General features: G+C 39.2%; 1 protein-coding gene across 4 annotated transcripts in view; it reads right to left on the bottom strand.

Moving 5' to 3' along the window:
* Nucleotides 1-7,376: 7,376 nt before the first annotated feature.
* Nucleotides 7,377-23,564, bottom strand: part of LOC144600554 (interleukin-13 receptor subunit alpha-2-like) — a 31,507-nt gene continuing 15,319 nt past the window's right edge. For 3 of the 4 annotated variants that reach the window (XM_078412260.1, XM_078412258.1, XM_078412259.1), the window contains exons 4-10: nt 22,580-22,733; nt 17,532-17,652; nt 16,512-16,696; nt 15,575-15,717; nt 14,286-14,433; nt 12,948-13,080; nt 7,377-12,509 (exon numbers count right to left, since the gene is read on the bottom strand). In XM_078412260.1, coding sequence (XP_078268386.1) covers nt 12,428-12,509; nt 12,948-13,080; nt 14,286-14,433; nt 15,575-15,717; nt 16,512-16,696; nt 17,532-17,652; nt 22,580-22,733 — 966 coding nt within the window. In that variant the 3' untranslated portion in view covers nt 7,377-12,427. The remainder of the gene's footprint in view (nt 12,510-12,947; nt 13,081-14,285; nt 14,434-15,574; nt 15,718-16,511; nt 16,697-17,531; nt 17,653-22,579; nt 22,734-23,564) is intronic. The other variant, XM_078412261.1, reaches the window with a different exon arrangement.

Genomic DNA, 23,564 nt, shown 5'->3' on the forward strand with positions numbered 1-23,564 from the left:
GTTCAGAATTAAATGGGATAGGTTAAGTTGAGAGGGAAAAGATTTAACAGACCTGAAAGGCAATTTCCTAACACTGAGCGTGGTGGTTATATGAAACAAGCTGCCAGAGGGATTATAGAGGTGCACATAATGGCGCAGATTAAAAGACATTTAGATAGCTACGTGGACAGGAAATGGTCAGAGGGAAATGTAATAAATGCAGGCACATGCAACTGGCTCAGTTATAAAACATGCTCAGCAAGGATGAGTTGTGCCCAAGGACCTGTTTCCATGCAGTACAGCTGCATGGTGTTGAAAAGAGAATAATGGGGTATTATGTGAGGAATTAACGATATATGAAAGCACCTGATAAACTACTAAAATTGACAGTAATTTAAATTTGTTAATTATAACAGGGATTTTCTGGGGGATAAAATTATCGACATTTTGAAGTTTACTTTAAACTTTACTTTCCAGTCAGCAACACAAATTACTTGCCTTGGAAACTCCAAATGCATTGAATCAATATTCATTACAGTGTGAACTCTTTTGCAGCTCCCTCTTTACTGTTATAATGAGGGAGTGATCAACTGTTATGGTACATATCTAGAAATGTATCCAATTGTATTGGTAGCTTTAACCTGCATTGTGTAGGGAGTGGAATGCAGCATTCAATCATAAAGGGGTATGTGCATTTTGAGCCAACAATACTCCATCTAATAATATTGTAAAGTCAATCTTCTGTTGAACAATCATTCATTGTCATCAGGGCTTTTGGCCTTAGAGGCACCCACCCGCTAAACCACACAATAGCTGGAAGTATCCAAGGTGACTTTAAAGCAAGACTTACATGGGACGTCTAAGTGTGATTGCCTCTTTTTGATCCATTTGATCATATATATCTCATTGGGTTCAAATTTCTCAAAATGGCATCTGAAAAAAATCTCAAATGAACAGTTAAGGACTATGAATAAACAAAAACACCTGTCTTTCCTTTAATGATCAGCATATAACTGCTACTCAAGACTAAGTCGACACAACAATGAGGCTGAAATGGAAAAGGCTCCAGGCTTGCTGAAGTTTTAAAGGTAGTCAAATGTAATCAGCGATAAATCTATTTATTGGCATGACAAGGAACATCCAAAATGCTGCAGAATTTCCTCCAATTTGTCAACCCCTCCCCCCCACTACTTGGTTTAAAGCCACACGTGTAGCACTAGCAAACCTGCCTGCCAGAATGTTGGACCCCCTGCTGTTAAGGTGTAACCCGTCACTCTTGTACAGGTCACCCCTACCCCAGAAGATATCCCAGTTGTCTAGAAATCTAAATCCCTTCTCCCTGCACCAACCCCTCAGCCATACATTCATATCCCCGATCTCTCTCTTCCTGCCCTCACCAGCACGAGGTACAGGTAGCAGTCCAGAGACAACCACCTTCGAAGTCCTACTTCTCAGTCTTCTTCCTAACTCTCTAAACTCACGTTGCAGTATCTCCTTCCACTTCCTCCCGATGTCGTTCATGCCCACGTGCACAACTACTTCCGGTTGATCGCCTTCCCTCGTTAGGATGTTCTGAAGCCGCCCCGTGATGTCTTGAACCCTGGCACCAGGGAGGCAACAAACCATCCTCGAGTCCCGCCTGCGGCCACAGAATCTACTGTCTGTACCTCGGACAATGGAGTCACCCACTACTGTGGCTCTTCCCGACTTCGGCCTCCCCGGTCGAGTCTCCTTGCGTGGATTAGAGCCACCAACCAGTCCAGACTGGGAGCGTCTTCTGCCCTGACAGCTCCCAAGAGGGTGTACCTGTTTGTAATAGACATAGCCACCGGGGTCTCCTTTAGTCCACGTTCGCTCACCCCTGAAACAGTCTCCCACCTTCGCTCAACCTGGACCCTTGGCGTGACAGCCTTGCAGTAGGTCCTGTCCAGGAAACTCTCACATTCCTGGATGGCCCTGAGGTCATCCAGCTGCTTTTCTAACTCCACCACACGTCCATTCAGGAGCTGCACCTGGACACAGTTCTTGCAGGTGTAGCTCCCAGAAGCTCCAGCGGTGTCCTTACCTTCCCACATCCTGCAGGAAACACGCTGCACCAACTTATCTGCCATTATTGTCTAAAAAAAAGAAAATCACCCCTTGTGCAAGCCTTGTTAATATCAGTCTCTAAATTACCTAATTGGCCAATTTGCCAAACTTCCAATTTAATTGATCAGCCAATCCACGCACTCACTTCTATCCTATCTTCCTGACAAGCTTGGAGGTATGTGCTTTATTGACTGACTGCTTGCGACCCTTTGGCGCTCTTTTTAAACTTCCTTTCTACCAGCGATTAACACTCACTCTGCTCGCTTTCAGCCAACGGTCATCCTTGCTCCTTCTTTCCCGACCTTTTCCTGACTGACTGCTTGCGACCCTTTGGCGCTCTTTTTAAACTGCCTTGCAGGAGCTATTGACTTGGACCCCAAGATCCCTTTGGACATGCTGTTAAGGGTCTTGTCATTAACTGTATACTTTTCCCTTATATTCAATCTCCCAAAGAGTAACATCTCACACTTGCTTGGATTAAAGTCGATCTGTCATTGCTCTGCTCATTTCAGGAGCTGAACTTTCAGGAGGCTGTATACTCTCACAGCCTTACTCACTGTCTAACACTCCATCCGTTTTGGTGTCATCTGCAAATGTAGTAACCAACCTGTGTACATTTATGTTTAAGCCTTTTATATATAATAATCACAGACAATAAGGAAGATTGTTGGAAAAACCTGCATCGTACATGCCAGTTTAGAGTAACAAAATGTTCAATGTAGCACTTAGCTTCAATATGTTTCCCTAGACTCAATATAGTAAGCAATAGTAATTTGAGTCAAGTACTGCAACTGTAACCAGCAATACTGATCAAAAGAAAGCTAACGAGAGAATACTAAGGCTGCAGAACACCATGAAAAGTAAAGCTTAGTCTGCATATATGCCACCAGGATATAACAGATATGCCTGACTTGCTGAATTTACCCAGCATTTTGTGTATATATTACAGATACCTTGTATCAATAGTTTTTGCTTTTTATGACAATTATGGTCTTTATCGACAGTTAGTTTCCTACCTTAAATAAAATGTATTATTACTTATGAAAATCTCCTTTTCAGCCTTCTGCCTCCAAATAACACAAATCACAAAGTAGCTTTTTCAAATGTATTATGTGGTGTTATGCAAGACAAAATGCATATTATTACAATTAGCTAAAATATTGAAGAAATATATTTTAATAACAGCATTTTATATCTGAATTATATTAGGACTGCAATTTCTGTTAACATATCTAAGATTTAGAAAATTAATTAATAAAACACTTTAAATTCAAGAGAGAGCTGGATAGAGCTCTTAAGGATAGCGGAGTCAGGGGATATGGGGAGAAGGCAGGAACGGGGTACTGATTGAGAATGATCAGCCATGATCACATTGAATGCCGGTGCTGGCTCGAAGGGCCGAATGGCCTCCTCCTGCACTTATTGTCTATTGTCTAAATGTCTTAAATTCTGTGGATTGGATGTTGATGAATTCTTGTCATTTAGTATGACCCCAAGGCATTATCTGAAGAGCAAAATGCCTTTTTCTAATTTTCTCCATCATTATCAAAGAAAATACTGGCCTTTCACTTTGTTGCTGTTTATGAAACGTTGTTGTGCTGAAATTAGTTTCTGCATTCTTGAGAATGACAATTGAGTTTACTTCATGTCCTGTAATTCAAATTGTTTCAACTTTGCTCAGTTTGACAACACTGGTATCAGTGACCCTTTTAATGTAAGAATGAAAATCATAAGATCGTAAGTGATAGGAGTAGAATTACGCCATTTGTCCCACCAAGTCTAACCCCATTCACCTGCCTTCTCCCCATAACCTCTGACACCCGTACTAATCAAGAATTTATCTATTTCTGCCTTAAATATATCCACTGACTTTGCCTCCACAGCCTTCTGCGGCAAAGAATTCCACAGATTCACTACTCTCAGATTAAAGAAATTTCTCCTCATCTCCTTCCTAAAAGAACGTCCTTTAATTCTGAGGCTATGACCTCTAGTCCTAGACTCTCCAACTAGTGGAAACATTCTCTCCACATCCACTCTATCCAAGCTTTTCACTATTCTGTACTTTAACGCTTTATTAATTTCACAAGAGTCAGTAATCCTCTTGGATGTTTTGGTTACTGTCGTTATACATATAAACATTCAGTAACTAAAATTTGCATGCTGCAATCTCATTACAGTAATACTAAACTCTGGAGTTAAATATGTAAACATTGCACTACAGAACAGAAATAGGAACCAAGAGCTTGTATTTAGATAATAATAAATAGTGTTTATTGTAATAAAGCATAGAAACCTAGAGATGGTATCAGAAATAGGCCATTCATCGTTGAGCATGCTCCATAAGTTAATGCATTACAATTTATACCAGTACTTTATTATCTTACTCTCTCCATAACTCCTTGATGCCTTTTGTTTCTTGAAATTTGTCCATCTCCTTCTTTAAAACGTAACATAGAAACAATAATAGCCAAAAAAACTGCACTTGGACTTTTCGAATCATGTGATGATATCTACAAAATGCTGTCTAGAATCATGATAATATTCTAAAGTGTAATCACCATGTATGAATGTAAATAATATAGTATTTTGTGCAAGCATTTTCTCTCATTTTACCAATCCAATAGGTTTAGTTGAATCGTAAGAGAACTGCTCCTCGTAATTGTGCAAGCTTACTGTAGGAGCCATTTACGCTTAATTTAGTTACTGTCATTGTATTATGGCTATGTTTAATATTTCTAGTTTTTGTCTTTTTTGCATGCTTCTGGGTGTGATTTGATACGTAATGGGGAGTGTCTACATAGGAGGAGGCTAGCATAGCGACAGAGATTGTGGGTCAGTTTAGTCTCGAAGGATGGAGAGAATACAGTTTTTTACCACACTCGCGTCTGCCACACTCACGACTTCCACAATCGTGCCAGCTACACTCACAAGGACCACACGGTAACGATTACACGATTTTTACTGTATTGTTTGAAGATGAAACAGTTGATAAGAACAAAAAGTTATGAATTACTCTTTGATTTGTGCTACTTTAATAAAGACCAATTAATCAAGAAACAGCGTTTGGAAGATTCATTTTTGTTATCTCAGAGTGCGGTGTGTGCGTAAGCTATACCTCCATTCCATCCCCGAGCAGTAATGGCTATCGAAGTTGGACTTTGAGAAGGTATAGAAACTGCCATTACACTTACTGACATCAGTAAAATCGAAGATTGATATTAAAAACATTCCTTCTTAGCTGCCTTTGTACTACACACCTAAAAGATCATGACTGAACATGATTTTCAAGAATCCCATTTGTATTTTGAGTTTGAGACATACACTGCCCTCAATAATGTTTAGGACAAAGACCAATCATTTATTTTTTAGTTGCCTCTGTACTCTACAATTTGTGTTTTTGTAATAGAAAAAATCTTATGTGTTTAAAGTGCACATTGTCAGATTTTATTAAAGAGTATTTTTATACATTTTGGTTTCACCATGTAGAAATTAAAGCTGCGTTTATACATAGTCCCCCCATTTTGCAAAGTAATTCAAAAGAAATAACTGAAATATCACAGTTACATAAGTATTCAGACCCTTTACTCAGTACTTTGTTGAGGCACCTTTGGCAGCTATTACAGCCTCTAGTCTTCTGGGGTATGACGCTAGAAGCTTGGCACGCCTGTATTTGGGTAATTTCTCCCATTCTTCTCTGCAGATCCTCTCAAGCTCTGTCAGGTTGGATGGGGAGCGTTGATGCACAGCTATTTTCAGGTCCCTCCAGAGATGTTCGATCGGGTTCAAGTCCGGGCTCTGGCTGGGCCACTCAAGGACATTCACAGACTTGTCATGAAGCCTTTCCTGCGTTGGCTTGGCTGTGTGTTTCGGGTTGTTGTCCTATTGGAAGGTGAACCTCCGCCCCAGTCTGAGGTCCAGAACGCTCTGGAGCAGGTTTTCATCAAGGATCTCTCTGTACTTTGCTCCGGTCATCTTTCCCTCGATCCTGACTTGTCTCCCATTTCCTGCCGCTGAAAAACATCCCCGCAGCATGATGCTGCCACCACCATGCTTCACCGTAGGTATGGTATTGGCCAGGTGATGAGCGGTGCCTGGTTTCCTCCAGATGTGACGCTTGGCATTCAGGCCAAAGAGTTCAATCTTGGTTTCATCAGACCAGATAATCTTGTTTTTCATGGTCTGAGAGTCGTTTAGGTGCATTTTGGCAAACACCAAGAGTGCTGTCATGTGCCTTTTACTGAGTGACTTCCATTCTACCATAAAGGCCTGATTGGTGGAATGCTGCAGATATAGTTGTCCTTCTGGAAGGTTCTCCCATCTTCACAGAGGAACTCCCCAGATCTGTGGCTCAACACAATCCTGTCTCGGAGATCTACAGACAATTCCTTCGTCTTCATGGCTTGGTTTTTGCTCTGACATGCACTGTCAACTGCGGGACCTTATATAGACAGGTGTGTGCCTTTCCAAATCATGTCCAATCAATTTAATTTACCACTGGTGGACTCCAATCAAGATGTAGAAACATCTCAAGGATAATCAATGGAAACAGGATGAACATAAGCTCAATTTTAAGTGTCATAGCAAAGGGTCTGAATACTTATGTAAATATGATATTTCAGTTATTTCTTTTTAATTTGCAAAAATTTCCAAACACCTGTTTTCGCTTCTTCATTGTGGGGTATTGTGGGTAGATTGATGATAAAAAAAAAAAATTTAATCCATTTTAAAATAGGGCTGTAACGTACCACAATGTGGAAAAGATGAAGGTGTCTGAATACTTTCTGAATGCACTGTATATAGCCTCTGACTTTTTTGTCATTTATCAAGATCATGGATGATCTTCCAGCTCAGTACCAAATTCCTGCTTTGTCTTCCTATCCCTCAATACCCTTTATGCCCAGAAATCTATCATTCTTTATTTTGAATTAAGATAACAACTGTGTTTCCACTGTAGAAACAATGAAGAGCAGATGCTGGTTTATAAAAAGACAAAAGGGCTGCAGTAACTCAGCGTGTCAGGCAGCAGTCTGAAGAAAGGTCTTGACCCAAAACATCACCTATTCATGTTCTCCGGCGATGCAACCTGATACGTTGATTTGCCCCAGTACATTACTTTTTTTCCAAAAATCTGAGCTTCGACTGTTGTTCGAGATAGAGAATTCAAAAGTTTCACACCGCTTGATTATAAGAATTTCTGATCTTAATTTCAAACACCTTATTCCTGACCACTGTACACAGACTCCCAAGTCAGATAAAACATTTAGGTTTAAATTTATAATAATAATAATAATAATAAATTTTATTTGTCACATGTAGGTTGGCACGGGGTCAACGGTACAATGAAATGTATTTGACAAGACAACGGGTCACCTCAGTAGTAATATTCCAAGGATAAATAAGATTTTAAAATTGACAATATTAAAAATAGGTAAAAAGACAATATTAAAAATAATCAACATATATGATTTGAAATGTGTTTATGAGTTCAGAAGCCTGATGGCCTGATGGTAGAAACTGTTCTTAAGTCTGGTGGTACGCGCAGCCATACTCCTGTATCGTCTGCCTGACGGTAATAAGGAGAACAGCCTGCGTGCTGGGTGGCTGATGATGTCCTTGATGATGTCAAGGACCATCAAGGTGGTCCTTGATGATGCCTCGTGCTTTCCACAGGCACCGCCGGTTTTATGTTTATTATATATTATTGCACAGTGAAAAATTGTTTTGCATGCTATCAAACAAGATAATTCAAGAAATAAATACAATCGAGCTAAACTCAAGTAAAATAGGTAGAGCGAAGGGAAAGATACAGAGTGCAGAACATACTTCTCAGCATTGTAAAGAGAATATTATTGGAACAACTAAAAATGTTCCTAGACTTACAGATTTAAAAGAGTATGACGATTTTTATCAGAGGATAGTGGTTTCTCCTCGGTTCTGCAAGTAATGAATCGGCATTTACATTACATCTGGCATATCAAGGCCTTTAAGAATTTTTAATAGCTTATTTGATGTTATCTCATCTCATACTTCTAAAGAGTAAAAAAATAAACATCCCCGTCTACCCAATCTCACATAGTATAGCATTCCAACTATCTTGGCAACTAAAATTATCTAGCCAGACTCTAGTTTATCAGTTTTGACTCTAACTAAGCAGTCTAATCAACCAACATCATAGACATAGAAACATAGAAAATGGGCGCAGGAGGAGGCCATTCGGCCCTTCGAGCCAGCCATTCATTATGATCATGGCTGATCATCCACAATCAATAACCCGTGCCTGCCTTCTCCCCATATCCCTTGATTCCACTAGCCCCTAGAGCTCTATCTAACTCTCTCTTAAATCCATATCTCTACAAGATCCATATAAAATTATAAAAGGACTGGACAAGCTAGATGCAGGAAAAATGTTCCCAATGTTGGGCGAGTCCCGAACCAGGGGCCATGGTCTTAGAATAAAGGGGAGGCCATTTAAAACTGAGATGAGAAGGAACTTTTTCACCCAGAGAGTTGTGAATTTGTGGAATTCTCTGCCACAGAGGGCAATGGAGGCCAAATCACTGGATGGATATAAGAGAGAGTTAGATAGAGCTCTAGGGGCTAGTGGAATCAAGGGATATGGGGAGAAGGCAGGCATGGGTTATTGATTGTGGATGATCATCCACATCCTGGGGAATCTTTCCAGCACAGTCTAATCCTTCCTGTAGAGAGGCAACTGGAAGTTCAGACAATATTCCATGGACATGAGATGGTCAAACGTGTTGGCATGGAGGTAGTGAGCCAAAGGATCAATTTCTGTGTTGCATAACTCTATAACTCTAACTTTTGTAAAGTTGCAATATAAGGTCCCAACATTAATATTCTTTGACCCAAAGCATGAAGGCCAGCATCCCACATGCCTTTATCACCACCCTACCAACCTGTATTGCCACTTTCAGGCAATCATTGATATAGATTGCAAACAATAGACAATAGACAATAGGTGCAGGAGTAGGCCATTCGGCCCTTCGAGCCAGCACCGCCATTCAATGTGATCATGGCTGATCATTCTCAAACAACTGGGGATCCAAGCATCTGTTCTAGTGTTGCCACACTGGTCACAGCATGCCAGTCAGAGAAAGGTGCACTTATTCCCATCTTTGCTTTCCATCCAATAATCATTCTTCATTCATATTTATACCCCCAATTCCATGTGCTCTAACTGGATCAACTTGTGTAGAACTTATTGATTTTCAAAAATCAAAATACATGCACTCGTTACACAGTTATCTATTCCACTAGGCGCATCCTAAACAAACCTCAACAGATTCAAGTTCTACAGTTAAACATGGTTTTACCTTCAAAAATCCTGTCAATCTTGTTAATCCTCTTATTCTTTTTGAGCTGTATGGTTAACACGCCATTCATTATAGATTTTAGTATCTGCCCTGTGATGAACAGATCCGTAGTTCTGTTTTTTTCTCCCTCCATTCTTAAATAGTGAGGTCACGTTGGCTAACTTCCAATTCATGATATAAATTCTAGAATCTATAGAATCAATGCTAATCACATTCATGCGAAAGAAGAAAGATTTGCTGTGTTTTCAACCCTATCATTTCAAAACCGAGGCTGTCCTTAACCAGTCTTCACATTTCTGACTTGTTTTGCTTGCTTTGGGGATCTGCTGATGAGCACTCTAGGGTCCATCTATTCCTTACTTCTTTTCAGTATTTTTAACCATTTAATGCGTACTTCTTGCCATGCCTCTCCGCTCCAAGTGTATTACCTCACTTCTTTTGACTGACTTCCATGTGTCATTTTTCTGCACATATCCAATTTATTGATACTTTAACTGTTTTTTCTCACTAGAGCACATGGGGAATTTTCATTTCATCTAACATGTGCCACTTACATTTAAGTCTAAATGATTAATGCAGAACCCAAAAAGAGAGAGACCAAGAACTGAATCCTGCAACAACCGATGAAAACAGCTTACTACTTTTCAAATCAACAATTAATAATAATAATAATAATGCATTACATTTATATAGCGCTTTTCATACACTCAAAGACGCTTTACAGGGATTTAAAGAACATAGGGAAGTGAATAAATAGATAAATAAGTAAACGAACAGAGAAAGGAGACAGAAGGTGAGGTGACCTTCAGTGGTTGAAGGCAGTACTGAACAGGTGAGACTTCAGTGATGTTTTGAATGTGGTGAGTGAGGAGGAGTCTCTGACGGTTTGGGGTAGTGAGTTCCATAGGGTGGGAGCAGCGATGGAGAAAGCCCTGTCCCCCCAGGATCTGAGTTTGGTCCGGATGGGGGGGGATAGGAGATTGGCAGCAGCAGAGCGGAGGGTGCAGGTGGGAGTGTGCCTGTGGAGGAGGTCAGTCAGGTAGGGTGGGGCCAGGTTATGGAGGGCTTTGTAGGTCATGAGGAGGATTTTGTACTGGATTCTCTGGGGGATGGGGAGCCAGTGGGGTTTGTAAAGGACGGGGGTGATATGGTCACGGATCGGGGTGTGGGTGAGTAGACGGGCAGCGGAGTTTTGAATGTATTGAAGTTTACTGAGAAGTATTCAATTGAGAAGTATTCTTTTCTGACAGTCATTGAACAAATTCAGGATTTAACTTGCTACCTTCCCCTGGATTCCATGGACTTATTTAAGGGCTTTCCAACATGAGATGATATTAAGCATATCATCCTCACCAATCCTCCTTGTTCTCTCTTTATAAAAAATACATATATAGTCTAACACCAATTTTCCTCAACCAACCCTTGATTGCCCCTGGTGCTTTTCCAGATGACAATTAATATTGCAGCTCATTCTATTTCCCCATTAATTCCCATAACTAAAGCCAAGCAGATATGACTATAATTAGTAAACACAAGAATCTCAAAAAACTGAAAATAAGCGTAATTGCTGGAGGAACTGCAGAAAGAGATCCTCTTCAAAATGGCATCCTTCAATCCAAAGAAGTGTCCTGACTCGAAAAATCATCTATCCATTTCCCTCCACAGCTGTTGCCTGATCCACTGAGTTCCTCCAAAAATTTGTTGTTTGTATTGTAATCCCTTTCTAAAGCACGATATCAGACTTGCAATCTTCTAGCACACTGGAAAAGACCAGTTAAGGGCCTGTTCCACTTAGGTGATTTTAAGGCTACTGCCGGCGACTAGGCTGTTGCCGAGAGTTTGCCGGGGTGTCACGGGCATAATCGTGAGGAGTCTTTAAAGAATCGTAGTGGATCTCGGCGTGTCGCTGAGAGATTTTCTGGATAGAAATTTCTCGGCGACAGCTGGCTTGTCGCCAGGTATCGTTGTTTATTGCGGGCGCTGTCGCATGCTGTCCCCAGGTTTGCTAGGTTGTCGCAGATGCATTTAGAAGCATGTACTATTAAATTGAGTAAAGTCATTTGAAGATACCATAAAATACTTGTGATATTTACCGTCAGGCCATTTGACATGTAGATTGGAGGCAACAGTTTGACAGTCAGGTAAGCGTGGGAATTTTGCGATGTTTATGGCCATCAGCGATTACTTTTAAAGTAGGCTCCCAACCCAGATATGCAACCCAGAATCCAGATATGCATCTCCCGTACATTTTCAAAGAATGCCCACACTCCGCACAAAAATCCATTTAACCACGTTTAAAATTAAATTTCTTAATACTGCTATTAGTAAACTGGAAGTCAATCCAGTTTATGCCTTGTTACCGTCAACCTTGGTTTTCAAGTAACCCGGGCAAGATGTTATATTTCAAAACTCTCAAGTAATTACAGACTTGGCAGTGATTTCAGCAAAAATTAGGATGCCGGAGAAGCATTGATAAGCGTGGGAATTTCATGATGTTTCTGAAGATGGTGTAATCTCTTAGCCAGGTGCTAGCTCCACAAAAAAAGTAACGACCTGACTCAGCATTGTCATGGTCATTGTCGTAGGGTAAAAGAAAGTTTTGGCGATCTGCTACGACTTTGACAGTCGCCAGCAGTCACCTAAAAAATCGCCTAAGTGGGACTTAAATGTCAGAGTCTCCAATGTTTCCTTTCCTACTTTTTATGGCATCCTGGAAAATATTTCTTAATTTAAATTTTCACTGCAAATATTTTCACGAGAAATTTCTTGAGAGTTGCACAATGGGTTTTTCTAAATGACTGAATTTGAAAATAACTGCTGCAATGATGCCTTATGTCAGTCACCCTGACCTTCCAATGTTGCTGTTAAGACTACAAACATTTCAGGAGCAATTAAAATGTCAATGGCTGAATACATAAAAGCCTATTTTTATATGTAAGATTAAAAAAAAAGATATACATTTAGAATGCAATTAGTAAATAGTATTAATAATCAGTAATGTTCTTTTAGATAATTCAAGCAATATTTCAACAGTTACGGCAGTTTCTTTCATTGATGCTCTTGGTTTCTTCAGTGAGTAACATGTTCACTTTTTTATTTGAAAATGATCTGAAATAAAAAATTAGGAAAATATTCATTAGCATAATGCCCACTTCACTTTAAGATTAAATGAGATACACCTCTATTGTGCTTAAGTTGTTTTGTGCTAAAGCACAGACGTTGATGATATAATATTTACGGAATCAAAATACATAACTTTCAGATTATCAGCTTCAATTGTTTAGTTCATCAGCTCTGCATACAGTAACAGGTTGCACTTTGGTTACATGTGATATGTTGACAGAGGGGAAAAAAAAGATCTGAATCACATTTTAATCTAATTTAAAATAGCTAGGCAGTGAAAATGTAAGAGTGAATATAATAATTAACTACTTTTATGATTATTGTAATTAATCATATTTTCACAATATTTTGAAGTATTAAATATCTTAAAAACAGGATTTTAAAAACATTAGCTATGATTGCTTTTGCATTAAATATCCTTACCGTTTCCATCTGACCCAGTAGACAAGAACACCCACAAGTAGGACCAACGAGATTGATACCAAAGTTGTCAGTAAAATCAACTCTCTGAACAAATTAAGTTTGATAATGGTATGTTCTTCTTCTGCTGGATAGTCTGCACGTTAATAATTTCATAGAACAAGTATTTTACTTATCATCTCATTTTATAACATCTGTGTTAATTATAAAATCAGTCTTTAGTATTAAGATACTTCCATAAAAGTTATATCAGCGACACCATTTCGCTCCTTAACATTAAGCCAGCTGGTCAATATAGAGAAATTACAAACACCTCCGTTTTGGTTCCTTTGTCCAACATTCCTATCTCAGCGATTTTAATCAGCAACAAAGAAATATTTTGCTTTAGTTTTGTTTATTTTTCCTCAATTCAGATGTAATTAAAAAATATCAAAGGTCAGAGATCTTCATCTTCCAACAGGCTTGGTAAATTAACTAGTGAACATGAATTACATTTGGTTATTTCAGCTATTCCCTTTACTAATGCAAAAGGGAGCATTTGCCTTGCACTATCATCATGTTCCTTGTTCGTAGCCAAGTAATCCAATACAGATTAAATGATCCAGAAACATATTATTTTTTTAAAAATGCAGATGCTGGAAACCATAAAATTAAAAAAACACAAAGTGCTGGAAATCCTCACAGGTAGCATCAATGGAGAGAGAAACAGAGTTAATGTTTCAGATCAATGTAAATTTGGCTTAAAACATAACTTTTTTCTCTCCTCACAAAGGTCATCTGATTGAATATGTGTCCTAGTAATTGGAATGATCACTCAACCAACCATGACAAAGAGTCATTTTGTACAGATGAGTATCTGCTCTGCTTTGGCATGTCTTTCCGTTGCATATGTTAACAACATAATTTGAAGCTATTGAAATATAGGGGAAATTGAAATATAGGACAAAAATTCACACAACGTTTTCCCCTGCTGGACCTGGCATGTTTAACAGACTCTGCAGAATGGTTAATGGCAAACTGTCTGATTGTTAAGAGTCCACAATTATTTTAGTTCCCCTGCAGCACTTGGATCAAAGCAGATTTTATCCCAAGAAAATTTGGGTCATTTTGTCCAAGATTTGGGTCATTTTGTCCAATATCAGAATTGCAGAAGTAACATTAAGTTAAACCTGGGAGCACCCACCATATGTTATATGAGTTTTGTAATGAAAATTGAATCTGAAGCAAATATTCAAAAAACTTTAAAGACATTTATAAATGTTAATCTCTTCGTTGTTACAGGCTTGTCAGAGATTCTCAGTTATGGCACAGACTTATTTTCATGGTGAGTCATAGATATACCTTTCAGGCACAGGGTAGAGCTCCACTCACTCCAAAAGCTATCATCAGCACAAAACATGTTGACAGCTGCTCTTAAACGGACACAGAACTTTGGTTTCGCAGTTATATTCAGGAATGTAGATGTAGTTTCGTCTGGAAGAACTTTAGACTAGAAACAAAGCAGTGAAAAATAAACTTCCAAAACCGTAAGCTGAAGCAAATAATTTAAATTCCTAGAACTTGGGATAAAGTTCAACTTGCATACTAAGAATTTTGATGAATGAAATGAATAAACAAGTTATTTTTCTGATTTTACAAATGATTTACAACTGAAGCATAGGCCCCTATTTTTTATTTGGGGAGGTATCAATTACAGTAAGGATGTTAGAAATGAGAAACGGTCTTTATGGATAGGACAGGCTTTCAAAAAAGTCATATGCAGAGAGAAAGAAGAAAAAGACATTCACGAAGGGAATCAATCAAAAGGAATGGGACAGTGGAGTGACCATCAGAAAATAGGTGCAGGAGTAAGCCATTCGGCCCTTCGAGCCAGCACCACCATTCAATATGATCATGGCTGATCATCCTAAATCATTCTTCGGGAATACTATAATTGAACCCAATTCATTTTAACATCCTCAATGTAGGGAACCAGAAATAGAATTTGAGGCTTATTTCAATATCTGTAAACCCAGGAACACAATGGTAAAATATAGTTAAATGGTCAAAAACTAAAGATTAAACCTAGGGTCTCAAACACAGTTTAAAACAGAAAAGTGGCCTAGAAATGCCACCCTTAAGAGGGAATAAAAAGGATGAATAATTATAGTGGACTTCAGATACAGCTTTGGCCGGCAACTGGAAGAATGAATCATTGGAGTAGCAATTGCTCCAAGAGCAATTAAAATATTTGTTCGATACTGTTGTAGTTTTTTGCTGTCGATACTGCCTGGAGAATTTGCAGAAAATGGAGCAGTGTGACATTGACTCAGAATACTTCACATCATACTGAATGTCAAATCTATTAGCATATTTTTTAGAAATAATTCACAAGAACTAATGCCCGGAATTAAATCTATTGAGAAGGCATGAAATAGAAATATATATTCAGGAGATGATATGGTAGGAGGTGGTTCATGAGGAGTCCACAAATAACTGCGTTGACCTATCCCGGAGTTGCATTTTTGGGCACATTAGGGTTGAGACGTTTTTTTTATCATCAAAAAGTCTTATCTCGTAATATAAACCTAAGGCAAAGTAAACAGCAATGATAGAGTGAAGTTACTTGCCCAAGTTAAGAATTCACCTACCTTCCAGTCAGCATTTTCTTCTGAGAAATTAACTTCATATTCCAGGCAGTGAGTTTTTATATTGCCAGCTGGAGGCTTCCACTCGAGATAAATACCGTTTTTTGATGCAGTCATGTTAATTTCATAAGGAGCTGCTGGCTTAACTGAAAATGCAATTGGATTTCATGAGGACAGCTCCAAGAAAATAATTATTGCAAATGAAATATTTATTGCTTAATATGAAAGAATAAAATTTAATGGTTAAATTACATGTAATTTTCCATTAGCTGCAGAAACTCTCACCCAGCCCCTCTCCCCATACAAGAATGTAAAGGCCAACAATACATTTTCAACAACCCTCTGAAGAACAAAGCACATGGAGGTTCCTGTTGCAAAGTGCTGAATGAAAATCAAAAAACGCAATTGTTCACTTAAAATCAAAAATTCTTCCCTATTTCGATAAATAATTGTGGCTTTGGACTCCTTGTGTACACAAAGAAGAGCCATGAGTACAACATGAATCCCTCTTGCACTTATAAGTATAAGGGATAAATCTTTGGCTTTGACACCAACTGGGGTGACACAGTGGTGTAGATACTATTGTTGCTGCCGCCTCACAATTCCAGCAGTCTGGATGTAATTCTAACCTCCTTTCCTTTCTGGAGTTTGGACATTCTCCCTGTTACCACTGATGTTTCATCTGGGCGCTCTGATTCCTTTCCACAGTCCAAAGACATGCAGGTCAGTAAATTAATTAGCCACTGTAAATTTCCCCTAGAGTGTACGTGAGTGGTGGAATCTGGAAGGAAGCGATTGGAAGGTAGGGGCTATCGAGAAAATTAACAGCTGAACGGAATAGTTCTGTGAGCCATTTCTGTGAGAGTCAATGGGTAGAACGGTCTCCTTCCGTATTACAAGGAAATATGAAAAGCATTCATCATGCATCACTGAATCTTACTGAGATCCTGAAGTTGAAACATATAATAAGCTGGCATCACTGGTCCCAGTCTTGAGGTGCCATTTATGCATATGTTGAAATCAGAAAATTCGATGAGACTGTCATTGTAAAAATGGCAGCCAACTGTATGACCCTGATTTTTTATGTAATTGTTGCATTTCATTACTTGCTCCAGCTCTTCATGCCTGTTAATATATAAAAGCTCATTACTTTCAAGACAGTTCAGGTCAATCAAATACAAGTCATCATATTTAACAGCATCCTGCTCCTTAACATATCCTTATTTTCTAAAAATTATAAACTTTTCACGTGGCAACTTAATTTTCAAGTGGTGACCTAAATTATCATTAATAGAAAAATAATGGGCTGCTTCCACACTTTCATTTGGTGACATGTATTTTCGATCAGCAATTTTACCAGTAAACTAATAGTGCATTCTCCCTACAAATTTTTTTAATTGGCAAATAGAACGTCCACTAAAACAAAAAATAATGTGCAACACAAATGTGGACTATGGTATAAAATATATATGATAGTGTATTTATCGTGGATGATACCTAACAAAGAAAAGTACGGCAGGAAGAAAGCTCCTATCCCCTATCATATTTTGTGTAGTGCACTATTGTAATACCCCTATTAAACATAGGCACACGTCTTCAAAGCAGCATCTCTGCTTTATAAAGGATAATATTTAAATAAATGCAACGTCATAAGAAAGATTTTAGACTAAATTATGTACAACAACTACCGTAAACTTTGAGGATCAAGTGGACTTCTGTGTACTGTAATAATTTTATCTGGTCTCTAGCAGATTTACATGTTCCTATATTTCCCAACTCTTTAAAGGATAGTTGGAGCAACAGTTGTGTGGCATTTGATTGCTTAATGTGTCAACAGTAAGGATAGTAATTCACATGGTAATTTAACAATGGGAATAATTCTGCATTGTTGCCTGCGACAACTTATGTGACATTATGTGAATGTGCTATTATGTTATGGTATCAACATTGTCATACATACCAATAATAGAGTCTGTAATCAATGTCGTTTGGAGAACTCGCTCCATTCTCCCATAAGCAATCCATGTATTCCAGGTTATAAACAATGCATTGCAAGTTCTTGATTTTGGAGTCTGCAGGCCCTTTCAAAAAGAAAATAAATTATTCATTATAATTTGAAGTGTAAAGAGTTGGAATCAAAGTGGGATAAAAACATTCTTTTCACAAGAAAATGGTAAGCAGATCAGCGATAAATTGGTAAAGATTGCTCTAAGAAATTGTTCCAGGGCGTTTCGGGTCTGAAGGCTAAACCTGAAGGTCCGAAGAAGGGTCTTGACCCGAAACGTCACCCATTCCTTCTCGACAGAGATGCTGCCTGTCCCGCTGAGTTACTCCAGCTTTTTGTGTCTAAATTGCAACAGTTCTGCTGGGAACGACCAGCACTGGTCTCCATAACTGTCAGCAAGTTCAGAACTCTGCACATACACTTGTGAACAACATGGATGTCTCCAACGTCCTGAGAGGTGTCTAATGACGACTGTGTTTCAACATTTAGATTCCTCATACATTCCACCAATGAACTACCAATGTTTTCCTACTGTTACATTGAGATATCTGCCCTCTAAACCTACACCACTTCAGAACTGGTGCCAGTTCAGGAATTCCATTAATTTCAGTCAGAGTGGTTTGGTTGTGACAGATAAGTTTCAGCCAACTTGAATTTTAAGAAATAACTTTAATTATTATTTAGAGGTTTTCATTTTAGGTTTCACTTTTTTAGTTTTGACAGTCACCCAAGCCAGCCCGTATGATTTATTTGGCTGTTAAACCATTTCAGTGGTTGGTGTTTATTGTTGCCTTGATATATGTCAATTCTGGTCAGCATCCAAAATTAATCCTCAAATTCCAGTCACTGTTCTATGTACTGTAATTCTTTGATGCAGAATCAAAATAACGTGGCTTCAATGATACTGCTGACATGTCTGGGCAGAAATATCCTAGCAGGCTCCACCACTGAGCCTGTGCCAAGTTAAATGATGTTAATATAAGAACTCCATTCATAGCCATTTTTTTGAATGACAGCTTTGCTAGTTGGTTTGTTGGTTTAGAGCAGTGGTGTCCAAACTTTTTTCAAGGAGGGCCAGATTTGATAATGTGAAAATACCCAAGGGCAATGGAAATGCATTAGGTAACTTATCATGGGAAATTAGATGTTGTCTGTTAACTAATGCGCTCCCCCCCTCTCCCCTTCTCCCTACCTTCATTCTGTTAGACAGTGCTGGCGGGCCATAAATAATGGATTTTAAGACGGAAGCTGCGGGCCGTATAAAATCTGATCTCGGGCCGCGATTGGCCCCCGGGCCGGACTTTCGACATGTCTGGTTTAGAGTATACAATTAGCTTAGGAAAATAACTGCAGATGCTGGTACAAATCGAAGGTATCACAAAATGCTGGAGTAACTCAGCAGCTCAGGCAGCATCTCAGCAGAGAAGGAATGGGTGACGTTTCGGGTCGAGACCCTTCTTCAGACTCCCATTCAGACTTCAGTCTGAAGAAGGGTCTCGACCCGAAACGTCACCCATTCCTTCTCTCCTGAGATGCTGCCTGACCTGCTGAGTTACTCCAGCATTTTGTTATACAATTAGCTTATTGTTTATCACACAGACAAGATGACTTACTGTCAGTATTTCATTGAAAAAATAGGGATAGTCAATTAATGGTCAGAACATTCATATGAAAGAAACAAACAAAATGAACTGATGACACATGTACAAATGTAGGAATGGCCACAACATTAGTTGAACAACACAACACCTTAACACAAACATTTGAATACAACTACTTCCCGTTATTTTGCATCCTTTAGCAAACAAGATATCCAAAATGATTATTTCCCTTAATTACCTGTTGATCACACTTTTGTTTATATTAATTAATTAATATCACACTTTTGTTTGAACTAATTATATTAACTGACCAAACTTGTGTAAAGTAGATAGTGCTTATTTTTCAATTTTGTAAATCAATCAAAGTACATGGGCAATTTAAGCAATTGTCCTAAAAAACAATCATCAAATGAATTAATTTAGACTAGTTAGCAGATATTGAGAAACATATATTAATCTTGAAGTAAGATTGCAACCCATAATGTCATCTCTCCATTTCTTTCCGGAGATGGTAGCTGACCCATTGAGTTCCTCCAGTAGCTTGACTTTTGTAAAATATGTGCTTTGGTTGATATGGTGTGACTGCCAGTAGTGACGTTCACATGGCCTGATGCCCCTCTCTTTTTACATGTAGACTTTCTGGGTTGATAAACACTGTCAAAGGAGATTTCTGGGGTGCTGGGAGTAAGAGAAAGAAAGCTTCTTATTCCAGGCTATTTAAAATGTTTCCAAACTGCTTTGTCTCCGAATAGGAGAGAAAAAGTCTCCAAATTAAATAGTTGTGTTCTTGTGTTCTTCCTCTTTTTCACAAGTCTCCTGGAATCAAGGAGAGTAATGCTTTTACTCTGATTTTGTGGGCGAGTAATGCATGATAACTACAGTAATGCATGGTAATTTCCATAGATAGGACAAGAGTTACCTGAATGAGCAGGTGGGTGCTCACTTTGTCAGGTGGTGTGATTATCCATCTTTAAGTAGGGCGGCACGGTAGCGCAGCGGTAGAGTTGCTGCTTTACAGCGAATGCAGCGCCGGAGACTCAGGTTCGATCCTGACTACGGGAGCTGCACTGTAAGGAGTTTGTACGTTCTCCCCGTGACCTGCGTGGGTTTTCTCCGAGATCTTCGGTTTCCTCCCACACTCCAAAGACGTACAGGTATGTAGGTTAATTGGCTGGGTAAATGTAAAAATTGTCCCTAGTGGGTGTAGGATAGTGTTAATGTATGGGGATCGCTGGGCGGCACGGACTTGGTGGGCCAAAAAGGCCTGTTTCCGGCTATATATATATGATATGATGATATGATATGATATGTCTGCTCCCAGATACATGGGCTCAAGGTTCTCAAATATCCCTTCCCAAATATCCCTTCCCAAATATCCCTTCTGCACTTTGGTGGTCATAGGTTGGAGATTCAGTAAATCAATGGAAATGTTGGGTTTCTTCGTGGAATTAGGAGTACAAGTACATAATTCCCTGAAAGTGGCATCACAAGTAGGTAGGGTGGTAAAGAAGGCTTTTGGCATGTTCGTGGGTCAAAGAACAGAGTACGGAAGTTGCGACATTGTTACTGTTGGACAAGAGGTTAGTAAAGCCGCACTTGGAGTATTGTATTCAGTTTTGGTCACCCTGCTACAGGAAAGATGCCATGAAGATGGAAAGGGTGCAGAAAAGATTTAGGAGGATGTTGCTAGGACTTGAGGGTCTGAGGTATAGGGAGAAGTTGGGCAGGCTAGAACTTTATTCCTTGGCACGCAGAAGGCCGAGAAATCATCTTATAGCTAAAATATAAAATTGCGTGGAATGGAAAGGGTGAATACACAGAGTCCTTTCCCAGATTAGGGGAATCAAGAACTAGAGTGCATTGGTTTCAAATGAGAGGGGAAGGAATAGGAACCTGAGGGGCTTTTTTTTCACACAGAGGGTGGTGGCTATATAGAATGAACTGCCAGAGGAGGTAGATGTACTATAACAACATTTAAAAGACATATGGACAACTAAATGGATTCATAAGGTATAGAAACAAAGGAAATAGGTGCAGGAGTAGGCCATTCAGCCCTTCAAGTTAGCACCACCATTCAATATGATCATGGCTGATCATCCAAAATCAGTACCCTGTTCCTGCTTTTTCCCCCATATCCCTTGATTCTGTTAACCCTAATAGCTAAATTGAACTCTTTTGAAAACATCCAGTGAATTGGCCTCCACTGCCTTCTGTGGCAGAGAATTCCACAGATTCACAACTCTCTGGGTGAAAATGTTTTTTTCTTATCTCAGTCCTAAATGGCCGACCCCTTATTCTTAAACTGTGACCCCTGGTTCTGGACTTCCTCAATATCGAGAACATTTTTTCCTGCATGTAGCAGGAGCATGTTAGCATGTCTCTTAAGAATTTTATATGTTTCTATAAGATCCCCTCTCATCCTTCTAAATTCCAGTGAACACAAACCCAGTCAACCCATCCTTTCATCATATGTCAGTCCTACCATCCAGGAAATTAACCTGGTGCACTCCCTCAATAACAAGAATGTCCTTCCTCAAATTAGGAGACCAAAACTGTAAACAATATTCCAGGTGTGTTCTCACCAGGGCCCAGTACTAGACTCAAATAGAGGGATATGGGCCACACATGGGCAGATGGGACTACCATAGATGAGGTATCTTGGTCAGCATGGACAAGCTGGGCCAAAAGACCTTTTTTTGAGCTGTATGAGTCTATCACTGCTTGTTGGTCTGCATTAAAATTGGCCAAGGGGCCTCCTTTGGTGCTGTTGGTCTCTGTGATTCGATATGTTCCATGATCTCTAGGGTCTCTGTGAACCTTTATTGCCAGAGAGCAGTGAGGTGCAGGAGGGATTGTTTGATAGTGGATCAAGGTAGGACCAGGCATTCAGATGGAGCTGGGATCAGGATTGAAGATGGGCTTGTGGCAGTAGCCAGAGACCATGAGTTGGGCTCCACGTGCAGCCAGCAACACCAGAGCTGGAAACCTGAATGTAGCCAGAAGCAGGAGTAGCAAAGGCAAGAGTGAGTGAACAAGCAAGTGACTGAATGAGGGAGCAATGAGGAGAGTGAATAAGTGTGAGTACTGTCTGGCACTTATGAAACTACCCATTGAGTGTGAGCATTGAAGCCCAGGCACGAAGCCTGGTCAGCAGTAATCACACCTTGCCAATGGATTCACGCCTGAATTAGTACAATTAACAGCCACTTTGCTACCACAGTTATGTAGTTAAGGTACTTCGTATAATTATTGTGCGTATTAAAAGAGGGGGGAAATGGATTGAAAATTGATGATTTTGTATTATTCATGTACAATGTATGACCAGCAAAGTAATTACCATCATCAATTTGCAAACCAAAGTTAAGAACTGAATCAGGATTTTCCATAATAGGAGAAGATTACCTTCCATGAGTGGCAAGTATGTCATCTCCATCCATTCACTATGTAGGTCAGATTCATTTTCACAATGTTCTTTTACAAGTGTCCGGACCTTCACAATTACTCCCTTGTTGAGGTTAAACCCATCAGTGTGCTTCAGTTGCCTGGTGATTATACGCTGAAAATGATATAGATAGAAGGTTAAAGGTGTAAAATACATTTGAATTTTCACAAAAATGGTGGAGTGACCTGCTGAATTTCACAACCCCCTAAAAGGCTTCATCTTTAAACCCAGGGCATCATCGAGTCATTCCAGCTGAGGTGGCCAACCAGTTCATCTGATTCATGTCAAGTCTCCGGGCAGGAATCCAGTCTTTTCTTCTACTTTATCCCTGTAGTTTATTTTCTTCCAACATCCATCCTATTTCCTTTTGAAATAATTCATTTTCTATGTTTCTACCACTGTTGCAGGCTTGTGTTCTATCATTACAATGTATAATGAAGTTCTTCTTTACATCTTCCTGTACCACCAGCAAAATTCCCATTATTCAATGCATTCCTCTACCTTCTTTCTAACCTAGACTTACTGTTTCTCTTTCCACAGATGCAGCTTGACTTGCTGAGTTTTTCTAACATATGTCAGTATAGATAGGTACTTGATGGTCAGTACAGACAAGGTGGATCTTTTTCTATGTCATATGACACTAATATATTATCACCTTGACACCAACACTTGTTCAATCCTGCTGCACGCGGTCTGAAAAGTTACCATTTACCATGTATATGAAATTATTCTGGGGAAGATGATCTAAAAATAGGAATTTAAGACTAAGAATAATGATAGAAATGAAATATTTACTTTTTTTTTACTGCCAAATATCCTAAATGATGTATGATTCTGCCACGTTCCTTTAACTTCCACTAACTATCCAAACCAATTGCTTCACCTGTAATCTCAAAATACAATCCTTTGATTATACTGGTGTGAATGGGTAATGGTGAGTAAGAA

Source organism: Rhinoraja longicauda, chromosome 15, assembly GCF_053455715.1.
Source record: "Rhinoraja longicauda isolate Sanriku21f chromosome 15, sRhiLon1.1, whole genome shotgun sequence".
Taxonomy (NCBI): Eukaryota; Metazoa; Chordata; class Chondrichthyes; order Rajiformes; family Arhynchobatidae; genus Rhinoraja; species Rhinoraja longicauda.